The 13,085-nt window shown below is 40.0% G+C and overlaps 1 protein-coding gene across 1 annotated transcript in view; it reads left to right on the top strand.

Moving 5' to 3' along the window:
* The first annotated feature begins 402 nt into the window (after positions 1–402).
* DNAH8 (dynein axonemal heavy chain 8) overlaps positions 403–13,085 on the top strand; it is a 478,630-nt gene continuing 465,947 nt past the window's right edge. The window contains exons 1-2 of the mRNA XM_044291082.1: positions 403–525; positions 1,546–1,735. Coding sequence (XP_044147017.1) covers positions 418–525; positions 1,546–1,735 — 298 coding nt within the window. The 5' untranslated portion in view covers positions 403–417. The remainder of the gene's footprint in view (positions 526–1,545; positions 1,736–13,085) is intronic.

The raw sequence follows: 13,085 nt of genomic DNA, 5'->3' as shown, positions 1-13,085 counted from the left end.
TGCACCGCATCCGCACTTGCTTGCGGATGCTTGCGATTTTCACGCAGCCCCATTCACTTCTATGGGGCCTGCGTTGCGTGAAAAACGCACAATATAGAGCATGCTGCGATTTTCATGCAACGCACAAGTGATGCGTGAAAATCACCGTTCATGTGCACAGCCCCATAGAAATGAATGGGTCCGGATTCAGTGCGGGTGCAATGCCTTCACCTCACGCATTGCACCCGTGTGGAAATCTCGCCCGTGTGAACCCAGCCTAACGTGTTCCTTCTCATGTACTTTAGGTCACACTTACTAATCTTGATGCAATCCTGATAAGTTGTCAGTACAGCCCACAATGCCTGTTTACTGTACATTTTCCATCCTCTACTTTTAGAGAGTGGTCGAACGATTCCCGGAGCCGTAAGAGGAGGACAGATGATGAGGCTCTTTTTAGGAAGTGTGGATAAAATATTCAAAGGATTGTGTCTGTTTTTCATTAGATGTAACAATGATACGGTGATAACGGAAAAAAACATACATGTGGTAAGGATGTTAATCTTTTTTTTACATTTCTAGTCTAGTTGCTTACTCAGCACCAACATAATCTGCAGCTCTGTACAGAGATTATAAAACATTGACATGAATCCCCACAAGCACATTGAAGGTTATCAGTTCCATGCAGATAAACCGGATTGCGGAACCAAAACTGTCTTTTTTTTTTTTAAAGATGTTTCTATATATGCTCTGTTTTCCTTATTAAATAGTGCTTTTTTATTTTTTTTATGTATGGTGTTAATGATATTTTTTTTTTTTTAAATCCCATTCATTTTCTGCACATGTATCAGGACATTTCATTCTTTTCCACTGGAGAAAAAAGCATTGGGAGAGATTTATCAAACTGATATAAAGTAGAACTGGCTTAGGTGCCCATAGCAACCAATCAGATTCCACCTTTCATTTTCCAAAGAAGCTGTGAAAAATAAAAGGTGGAACCTGATTGGTTGCTATGGGCAACTAAGCCAGTTCTACTTTACATCAGTTTGATAAATCTCCCCCATTCTTTTTTGCTTAGTGTGAATTAGCCAAATGCTTACTGTAATCCATTATGTCAGTGCTGCAATTGATTATCATCAATCTTTTTAATGCTCTTAAAATGGCAGTAGATCTGCTAGGTTTTGCTGAATGCCTCTTCTTATACTTTCTTTTACTGTACACATGAGCACTGAGCATTGCTATGCAGGAAGAGTCTCATTTAGTCATGAAATGCATGCTTCCCCCCTACCTCTGCTGCTTATTGGACTCTTCCTGTGCAGCAAGGATTAAAGGGGCATTCCAGAAAGTATCCCCTATCCACAGAATAGGGGATAACTATTAGATTGGTGGGGGTCCTACCACTGAGACCCCCACCAATTACCAGAACAGGGGCCCCTACCCTTTATACCTTGAGTACATGCAAACCACACAATAATGACACATAACAGAAATCAGAGATCCTGCCACTACAGAAGGTGTATGCATGATTATAAATGTGCTGAAAGATCTTTAAATTACTGGTGCATCTAGGAACTACACTTCTCAGTGTTAGACGCCACAGAAGGATTGTTTTCTGGAATTACTGATTTACTGTCGAAGGTATTTGTGCCGGCTATCAATGCTACAGACAGCTGGGGACCACTAAACCTGTCCAGGCACGGAGACAGCGAGAAACAGCGGTTTAAAGAGACTATTGATCATTGCCTGTCTTATTTCTTAGGTGAGTCTTATAGTACCATAAATCTTTTTATTAGTCATTTCAGGTGTTTTCTGTGAGAGCATTAGATGTAAAAGAAACAACTTCATACCTTTATATTTATTATGTTTGGAAGCAGACTTTATTTATTTTGTGATAAAGTCATCTATCGTGATAGTTGATTATGTAAATGACAAAAAAGTTTTATGAGGCACCCCAGTGATGGTCTACTTATGATACATTAATCTAAAAAAAAAAATAAATTTTTGCTTGTCGAAATACTGTAAGGTGGTAGTGGATGACCTGATGTGTTGTGTGAAGAGTGACTCTTTTCTTTATACAGTACTTACCTGACTGCTGCTCTGGTAGAACTGATCCCTGGTGTCGTTTATGATAAGGTGTACTTCCACTGTCCAAAGCTGGCCATAGACATTGGATAGTTGACAGGTGCATTGCTCATCTCACAGCTATCAGCCTTGACTCTCTCAATTATATGTATACCTGGTTGAAATATAAAGAGATTACTATATACAGGAACGCTCACCAGACTATGGCTCCATTCACACGTCCGCAACGTGTTTTGCGGATCCGCGGATCCTCAAAACATGGACAGCGGCAATGTGCATTCCGCATTTTGCGGACCGCACATTGCCGGCACTAATAGAATATGCCTGTTCTATTTTTTTCGGGAACGGAATTGTGGACCCAGAAGTGCGGGTCCGCAATTCCGTGTCTGTTGTGCTGCCCCATAGAAGTGAATGGGTCCGCAATTCCGTTCCGCAAAATGCAGAACGAAATTGCGGACATGTGAATGGAGCCTAACATACACCGGGAGCACAACCAGATTTCTACCTGCAGAAACCCGTATAGATTAATGTAAAACTATATCTGGTTTGCTGACAGTAAAATACATTTAATAACCATCTGACAGTGTTACAGATATCTACAGTTGTAGTATTTTATAAGTAATTAGTATTAATGAAATGTATGTATAGTTTTCAGATGGTTATTAAATGTATTTTACTGTAAGCAAACCAGATTTATTTTTACATTGAAATATAAAGAGCTCTGCAATGATATAACATGCCTTAAAGGGGTTATCCAATGTCACCAACAGCCCCCCCACGTTCCGGGCCCCTCACAGGTAATATACTTACCCCGCTCCCGGCGCCTGCACCGCCGGTGCTGCTTCTCCCTGTACACGGATGAAAACATCTGGTGTCGGGGGAAGGTAGCAGCCAATGGCAAGTGGGGATGGGAACGAGCCTCCCAAGCATCGCGTGTGACGCTAGGGAGGCTCATCCCCGTCCCCGCCTGCCATTGTTGCCCCCCCGACACCGGATGTTTTAATCCGTATACAGAGAGAATCGGCGGTGCGGGGATCGGGAGCAGCGTGGGGAGCGGGTTAAGTATATTACCTGTGAGGGGCCCGACACGTAGGGAGGCTGTGGGAGACGTTGGATAGCCCCTTTAACCCCATAAGGACCTCCGCCGTACATGGCTGGTGGACATCACTTAAGGACCAGCGCCGTACATGTACGGTGGCTGATCAGGCAGGTGCAGGAGCTGCACCCGCCCGATCAGCGGCAGGGGTCCGGCATTTACTGATAGCCGGACCCCTTCTGTATGCGCCGGAGTCGGTGAAAACACAGATGCCGGCGCATTAACCCTAGATGTGCCTCGGTCAGCTCTGTCCGCAGCACGTGCGATGTGTGGAGAGGGAGGGATCTTCCATCGGGTCCACGCGCTGCTCTGACGGGGACCCGATGGCAGGGAAGGTAGCCCGATGTCTTCCAGGAGAGCCTGTGAGATCCAGCCCCCTGTATTACAATGTTAAATGACTTACAACCAATGCATGACAATACAGAAGTATTTTGATACATTGTAAAGGGGATCAGACCCCCAAAAGTTGAAGTCCCAGAGTGGGACAAAAAATAAAGTGAATTATTATAATTTTTTTTTTAGTTTCAAGTAAAAAAATAAAGCGTTGTTTTCGCAAAATAGTAAAAAAAAAAAAATTGTAAAAAATAGGGAAAAAAAGAAAAGTAGACATATTAGGTATCACTGCATCTGTATCCACTGGCTCTAAAAAAATATATCACATGACCTAACCCCTCAGGTGAACGCCGTAAAAAAATAAAAATAAAAACAGTTCTAAAAAAAAATTTGGGGTCACCTTACATCACTAAAAGTGTAGCACCAAGCGATCAAAAAGGCATTCACCTCATCCCGCAAAAAATTAGCCCCTACCTAAGAAAATCGCCCAAAAAATAAAAAAAACTTTTTTCCCAAACTTCAAAAAAGCTAAATTTAGCCAACTAAGAGAGGCCATAGGCCTAACTAAATGGGATAAAGTCCTCACAAATAAAAATACAGCCACAAAATGGGATATCTTTAAAAGCATCCTAAAATCTCATTGTGAGAGGTACATACCGTATGGGAATAAAAGGTTAAGGAACAAAAAGAAACCAATGTGGATAAACAGAACTGTAAAGAAAGCAATAAATGACAAAAAGAAAGCATATAAAACACTAAAACAGGAAGGTAGCGAGGAAGCACTGAAAAACTATAAGGAAAAAAATAGAACATGTAAAAAACAAATAAAAGCGGCCAAACTAGAGACCGAGAGATTAATTGCCAAAGAGTAAAACTAATCCTAAAATGTTCTTCAATTATATAAATGTTAAAAAGTATAAATCTGAAGGTGTCGGCCCGTTAAAGAGTAATGAGGGGGGAGTCGCAGAGAGCGACGAGGAGAAAGCAAAGCTGTTAAATATTTTTTTCTCCAATGTATTCACTGAGGAAAATAAATTGTCAGATGACATGCCGAATGTTGAAATAAATTCCCCATTAAAAGTGTCCTGTCTGACCCAGGAAGAAGTGCAACAGCGACCTAAAAAGATTAAAATAGACAAATCGCCAGGACCGGATGGCATACACCCCCGTATCCTAAGGGAATTAAGTAATGTCATAGCCAGACCCTTATTTTTAATATTTGCAGATTCTATATTGACAGGGAATGTCCCACAGAATTGGCGCATGGCAAATGTGGTGCCAATATTCAAAAAGGGTCCAAAAACAGAGCCTGGAAACTATAGGCCGGTAAGTTTAACATCTGTTGTGGGTAAACTGTTTGAAGGTTTTCTGAGAGATGCTATGTTAGAGCATCTTAACGGAAATAAGCAAATAACGCCATATCAGCATGGCTTCGTGAGGGATCGGTCATGTCAAACTAATTTAATCAGTTTCTATGAGGAGGTAAGTTCTAGACTTGACAGCGGCGAATCAATGGATATCGTGTATCTGGACTTCTCCAAAGCATTTGACACAGTACCACATAAAAGGTTAGTATATAAAATGATAATGCTCGGACTGGGAGAAAACGTCTGTATGTGGGTAAGTAACTGGCTCAATACTAGAAAACAGAGGGTGGTTATTAATGGTAAATACTCAGATTGGGTCACTGTCACTAGTGGAGTACCTCAGGGGTCAGTATTGGGCCCTATTCTCTTCAATATATTTATTAATGATCTTGTAGAAGGCTTGCATAGCAAAATATCAATTTTCGCAGATGACACTAAACTGTGTAAAGTAATTAACACTGATGAGGACAGTATACTATATATATATATACTACAGAGGACAGTATACTACTACAGAGGGATCTGGATAGATTGGAGGCTTGGGCAGATAAGTGGCAGATGAGGTTTAACACTGACAAATGTAAAGTTATGCACATGGGAAGGAATAATGCAAGTCACTCGTACTTATTAAATGGTAAAACACTCGGTAACACTGACATGGAAAAAGATCTAGGAATTTTAATAAACAGCAAACTAAGCTGCAAAAAACAGTGTCAGGCAGCTGCTGCCAAGGCCAATAAGATAATGGGTTGCATCAAAAGGGGCAGAGATGCCCGTGATGAGAACATAGTCCTACCACTTTACAAATCATTAGTCAGACCACACATGGAGTACTGTGTACAGTTCTGGGCTCCAGTGAACAAAGCAGACATAGCAGAGCTGGAGAGGGTCCAGAGGAGGGCAACTAAAGTAATAACTGGAATGGGGCAACTACAGTACCCTGAAAGATTATCAAAATTAGGGTTATTCACTTTAGAAAAAAGACGACTGAGAGGAGATCTAATTAATATGTATAAATATATCAGGGGTCAGTACAGAGATCTATCCCATCATCTATTCATTCCCAGGACGGTGACTGTGACGAGGGGACATCCTCTGCGTCTGGAGGAAAGAAGGTTTGTACACAAACATAGAAGAGGACTCTTTATGGTAAGAGCAGTGAGACTATGGAGCTCTCTGCCTGAGGAGGTGGTGATGGTGAGTACAATAAAGGAATTCAGGAGGGGCCTGGATGTATTTCTGGAGCGTAATAATATTACAGGCTATAGCTACTAGAGAGAGATCGTTGATCCAGGGAGTTATTCTGATGCCTGATTGGAGTCGGGAAGGAATTTTTATTCCCCTAAAGTGAGGAAAATTGGCTTCTACCTCACAGGGGTTTTTTGCCTTCCTCTGGATCAACTTGCAGGATGACAGGCCGAACTGGATGGACAAATGTCTTTTTTCGGCCTTTTGTACTATACTATGTTATGGAGACACTAAAACATGATTTTTTTTTTTGTTTAAAAAATGCTTTTATTGTGTTAAATGTAAAAAAATAGACATATTAGGTATCGATGGGTCCGTAACAACCTGCTCTATAAAAATAATGTCAAAAAAGCATTTTTTTTGTCACCTTACATCACAAAAAGAGTAATAGCAAGTGATCAATAAGTCATATGCACCCCAAAATCATACCAATCAAACCGTCATCTCATCCCGCTAAATATGAGCCCCTACCTAAGACAATTGCCTAAAAAAAATAATATATATATATATATATATATATATATATATATGGCTCTCAGCATATGGAGACACTAAAACATGATTTTTTTTGTTTCAAAAGTGCTGTTATTGTGCAAAACTTAAATACATTTTAAAAAGTATACATATTAGGTATCGCCGCGTCGGTAAGAAACTGCTGTATAAAAATATCACATGACGTTTTTTTTTGTCACCTTACATCACAAAAAGTGTAATACTAAGCGATCAAAAAGTCATATGCACCCCAAAATAATACCAAACAGTCATCTCATACCGAAAAAAATGAGCCCCTATATAAGATAGTCGCCCAAAAAAATAAATATATGGTTTTCAGAATACCATATGTAGACACTAAAAAATAATTTTTCTCAAAAATGCTTTATTATGTAAAATTAACAACCAGCTCTAAAAAAAACCACATGATCTAACCTGTCAGATGAACATTGTAAATAACAAAAAATAAAAATGGTGCCAAAACAGCTATTTTTTGTTACCTTACCTCACAAAAAGTATAATATAGAGCAACCAAAAATCATATGTACCCTAAAATAGTACCAACAAAACTGCCACCTTATCCCATAGTTTCCAAAATTGGGTCACTTTTTTGGAGTTTCTACTCTAGGGGTGCATCAGGGGGGCTTCAAATGTGACAAGGCAACTTAAAATTGTCCCAGTAAAATCTGCCTTCCAAAAACCATATGGCATTCCTTTCCTTCTGCGCCCTGCCGTGTGCCCGTACAGCAGTTTACAATCACATATGGGGTGTTTCTGTAAACTACAGAATCAGGGCAATAAATATTGAGTTTTGTTTGGCTGTTAACAGAAAAAAAAATATTAAAATGGAAAATCTGCCCAAAAAATTGGAAATTCTGAAATTTCATCTACATTTTCCGTTAATTCTTGCGGAACACCTAAAGAGTTAACAAAGTTTGTAAAATCCGTTTGATTACCTTGAGGGGTGTAGTTTCTAAAATGGGGTCATTTTTGTGTGGTTTCTATTGTGTAAGCTTTACAAAGTGACTTCAGACCTGAACAGGTCCTTAGAAGCAAAACCCACTTTCTAAGCTTCTAAGCCTTCTAACGTCCCAAAAAAAAGAAAAGGTCATTTACAAAATGATCCAAACATGAAGTAGACATATGGGAAATGTAAAGTAATAGCTATTTTAGGAGGTATCACTATCTGTTTTAAAAGTAGAGAAATATAATTTTTTAAATTGCAAATTTTTCAAAATTTTTGGTAAATTTGGTGGGGTTTTTTATAAATAAAAATTGAAATATTTTCACTCAAATTTACCACTGTCATGAAGTACAATCTGTGATGAGAAAACAGTGTAAACTTTTCTACTTGGCATGGAGGGTCCGGTCCGGCCGGGGCGGGCTATGGGCACAGGTGTATGGCAGTTATTTGTATGTACGAGATCCTGGCACAAAGGCGGATTTCCATGAGGCAGGGGCGTGGCTTAATGTAGATGGGCGTGGATATCTGTTTGGGGGCATGGTTGGTGAGGTCCAGCTTTCTTGGGTGAAGCCAGTGGCCAGCCTATCAGTGATATTAGCAGTAGTCACTGGTCTCACCATCTATAATTGTGTGCCCTCTCCTTCCTGCACTCTGTATGTATATGGTGATATGTGACCCCCACCACTGCATATAGAGATCCGTGACCACCTGTACACTGTATACAGTGATCCTTGCTAACGGTAGAAAGGATGCTCCTCTCTATGTGAGCAGATCGATTTTTACAAATTTATTCATCAGAGCTCTTGTGCAACAAAGATCTGTCCCCCGCTCAACAGCCCCCCTCCTATGGCAGTCCATGCACCTAAACAGAAATCTATGACGGCTCAGAGCTGCCGTACATTTCTGGCTTAATTTGAGTCGGAAAACTGGCGAAAATGAACATAAATTTGTTGCAGTTTGACGGATCCGGCAGGCATTTCCGGCAACGGAACTGCCTGCCGGAATCCAACAACGCTAGTGTGAAAGTACCTAAAGCCATGAACAGAGTGAATAGAGGGGGAGATTTATCATTTCCCTTGTTTCTGAAAAGTGGTGTTTAAAAAGTTGCAAACTATGTGTTTGTGACTTTTTAACTGTGCCTTTAAAGGGTTTCTGTCATGAGAAATAATGTTATGTAGCTGACTGAGATTAGCGATGTGCTAGGGCTCCGATTGCCACGATGGAACTAGGTATCTAAAGCTCAACCACACTCCATACTCTGTCCCTAACGACCAAAGTATGGTCTAAATTTAAAAGTATGATTGGTATCAGTGGTTTTTGTGATGTTACCCCTTTATGGCGTAATCCCCAAGTGCCTGAGATATTCCGTCTGGAAGGTTTTTCTCCATGGGAGAGGAGGGGTCAATTGTTCATGGGACAACTTCAATCAGATGGAGTCTTTAAATCCTTTGCGCATTTGCAGGAGGAGTTTAGCTTACCCAACAAATTTTTCTACCAGTATTTGCAATTGAGACATGCGTTTCAGATGCGATTTCCAAAGGGTGTACGGATTTTTTATTCTCTCCCTGTGGTTAAACAGCTATTAAAGGGTTCTTCCACTAAGGGCCTTATATCCTTGCTATATAGAAACATAGAAACATAGAATGTGTCGGCAGATAAGAACCATTTGGCCCATCTAGTCTGCCCAATATACTAAATACTATGGATAGCCCCTGGCCCTATCTTTTGCATCCACCATTTCATTTTCTGAAGTTCTGCCTGTGCATAATGTTCAGAATGATAGGCAGAGGCGCATAAAGGAGTTCAACATATGGCTTGGTAAATGGTGTCAAGAGCAAGGATTTGGCTTTGTTTCTCATGATAGCTCTACTTGGAATAGAAAGGAACTGTACAAAAAAGATGGTTTGCATCTTTCTCTCAAAGGAACAAATGTACTTAGTGAACAACTCCAAGAATTTGCGAAAGAGTATTTAAACTAGGGGGGGGGGGGGGGGGCAAAAGAGTGAAAATAAAAGAGTCCAATTTCCCCCCCGAAACAATGCCAGAACAGGTCAGAAGCACAGAGGTTAAGAAATGATAAGCTCAGAGTCCTGTCTACAAATGCTCGCAGTTTATGTAAAAAAAATCAATGAACTTGGGTCAATAATGGCATCTGAGAATGTAGATTTAGTGGCTGTTACGGAGACATGGTTTAATGAAAGAAATGACTGGGACATAACCATACCAGGGTACTCTTTATACAGAAGAGACAGAGAAGGCAAGAAAGGAGGAGGAGTGGCCCTGTATGTGAAAGATAGCATTAAATCTAACCTAATACAAGTTGGTGAGGCCAACATAGTCAGTTTGGGTTACGTTGCAGTTTGCTAATCATGCAGTAACTCGTGTAGGTGTGATATATAGACCACCTGGTCAAGTTAAAGAACTAGATGATCTACTAGTTGAAAAAAAAACTAAAATGACAATGAAAGGAGAAGTTATCATTATGGGAGATTTCAATCTTCCAGATATAAACTGGAAAACCAAAATAGCAAGTTCTACCAGGAGTACAGATATTCTAAATTCCCTACTGGGGTTATCCCTACAACAAATGGTTGAGGAGCCAACCCGGAGGGAGGCCATTTTGGATTTGGTATTCACAAATGGGGATTCGGTATATGATGTCATTGTAGGCGAAACCTTGGGATCTAGTGATCACCAGTCAGTGTGGTTCAATATAAGAACTGTGAAAGAGTCCCACCACACAAAAACAAAAGTTTTAGATTTTAGAAAAACAGACTTTTCAAAAATGAAATTAGTCATGAATGAGTCCTTATCAGACTGGAACGGATTACATGGAGTCCAGGAGAAATGGGACTACTTAAAAGGTGCATTATTGAAGGCAACAGAAAATTGCATTAGACTTGTCAGTAAAAGCAAAAAAAGGAAGAGACCACTGTGGTACTCAGCAGAAGTGGCCCAAATCATTAAAAATAAAAAGCTAGCATTTTGTAATTATACAGACGTGGACAAAATTGTTGGTACCCTTTGGTCAATGAAAGAAAAAGTCACAATGGTCACAGAAATAACTTTAATCTGACAAAAGTAATAATAAATTAAAATTCTATAAATGTTAACCAATGAAAGTCAGACATTGTTTTTCAACCATGCTTCAACAGAATTATGTAAAAAAATAAACTCATGAAACAGGCATGGACAAAAATGATGGTACCCCTAACTTAATATTTTGTTGCGCAACCTTTTGAGGCAATCACTGCAATCAAACGCTTCCTGTAACTGTCAATGAGACATCTGCACCTCTCAGCAGGTATTTTGGCCCACTCCTCATGAGCAAACTGCTCCAGTTGTGTCCGGTTTGAAGGGTGCCTTTTCCAGACTGCATGTTTCAGCTCCTTCCAAAGATGCTCAATAGGATTGAGGTCAGGGCTCATAGAAGGCCACTTTAGAATAGTCCAATTTTTTCCTCTTAGCCATTCTTGGGTGTTTTTAGCGGTGTGTTTTGGGTCATTGTCCTGTTGCAAGACCCATGACCTGCGACTGAGACCAAGCTTTCTGACACTGGCTAGTACATTTCTCTCTAGAATTCCTTGATAGTCTTGAGATTTCATTGTACCCTGCACAGATTCAAGACACCCTGTGCCAGACGCAGCAAAGCAGCCCCAGAACATAACAGAGCCTCCTCCATGTTTCACAGTAGGGACAGTGTTCTTTTCTTGATATGCTTCATTTTTTCGTCTGTGAACATACAGCTGATGTGCCTTGGCAAAAACTTCGATTTTTGTCTCATCTGTCCACAGGACATTCTCCCAGAAGCTTTGTGGCTTGTCAACATGTAGTTTGGCATATTCCAGTCTTGCTTTTTTATGATTCGTTTTCAACAATGGTGTCCTCCTTGGTCGTCTCCCATGTAGTCCACTTTGGCTCAAACAACGACGGATGGTGCGATCTGACACTGATGTTCCTTGAGCATGAAGTTCACCTTGAATCTCTTTAGAAGTCTTTCTAGGCTCTTTTGTTACCATTCGGATTATCCGTCTCTTAGATTTGTCATCAATTTTCCTCCTGCGGCCACGTCCAGGGAGGTTGGCTACAGTCCCATGGATCTTAAACTTATGAATAATATGTGCAACTGTACTCACAGGAACATCTAGTTGCTTGGAGATGGTCTTATAGCCTTTACCTTTAACATGCTTGTCTATAATTTTCTTTCTGATCTCTTGAGACAGCTCTTTCCTTTGCTTCCTCTGGTCCATGTCGAGTGTGGTACACACCATATCACCAAACAACACAGTGATTACCTGGAGCCATATATATAGGCCCAATGGCTGATTACAAGGTTGTAGACACCTGTGATGCTAATTAGTGGACACACCTTGAATTAACATGTCCCTTTGGTCACATTATGTTCTGTGTTTTCTAGGGGTACCATCATTTTTGTCCATGCCTGTTTCATGAGTTTATTTTTTTACATAATTCTGTTGAAGCATGGTTGAAAAACAATGTCTGACTTTCATTGGTTAACATTTATAGAATTTTAATTTATTATTACTTTTGTCAGATTAAAGTTATTTCTGTGACCATTGTGACTTTTTCTTTCATTGACCAAAGGGTACCAACAATTTTGTCCACGTCTGTAAAAAAAACCAGAGCAATGAAGATAAGGAAATCTACAAGATTAGGCAGAAAGAGGCCAAGCAAGTTATAAGAACTTCTAAAGCTCAGGCAGAAGAAAAACTAGCTCAGTCTATGAAAAAAGGGGATAAGACATTCTTCAGATATATAAATGAAAAAAGGAAATTAAAACAAGGAATAACTAAATTAACAACAAAGGACGGGAGGTATGTAGAAGAGAATAAAGGGCTAGCCGACTGCCTTAATGAATACTTCAGTTCAGTTTTTACAAAAGAAAAAGAAGGAGAAGGACCTCCACTAGAAAGGATGACTATTAAATCGTTTGATGCATGTGTCTTTACAGAGGAAGATGTTCTAAGTTTGCTGTCTAAAGTGAAGACAAATAAGTCACAGGGGCCTGATGAGATACACCCAAAATTATTAATTAGCTTAGTGGTGAGCTGGCAAAACCGTTAACAGATTTATTTAACCAATCATTAGTAACAGGAGTCGTCCCGGAAGATTGGAAATTGGCAAATGTCGTGCCCATTCACAAGAAAGGTAGTAGGGAGGAATCGAGCAGCTATAGACCAGTGAGTCTGACATCAATAGTAGGCAAATTAATGGAAACCCTATTAAAGGATAGGATTGTGGAACATCTAAAATCCCATGGATTGCAAGATGAAAAACAACATGGGTTTACTTCAGGGAGATCATGTCAAACAAATCTTATAGATTTTTTTGACTGGGTGACTAAAATAATAGACGGTGGAGGTGCAGTAGACATCGCATATCTAGATTTTAGTAAGGCTTTTGACACTGTCCCACATAGAAGACTTATCAATAAACTGCAGTCATTGAGCATGGACTCCCATATTGTTGAGTGGATTAGGCAGTGGCTGAGTGACAGACAACAGAG

The sequence above is a fragment of the Bufo gargarizans genome, chromosome 4 (genome assembly GCF_014858855.1).
Source record: "Bufo gargarizans isolate SCDJY-AF-19 chromosome 4, ASM1485885v1, whole genome shotgun sequence".
Lineage (NCBI taxonomy): Eukaryota > Metazoa > Chordata > Amphibia > Anura > Bufonidae > Bufo > Bufo gargarizans.
This window is presented reverse-complemented; position numbering and strand designations above follow the sequence as displayed.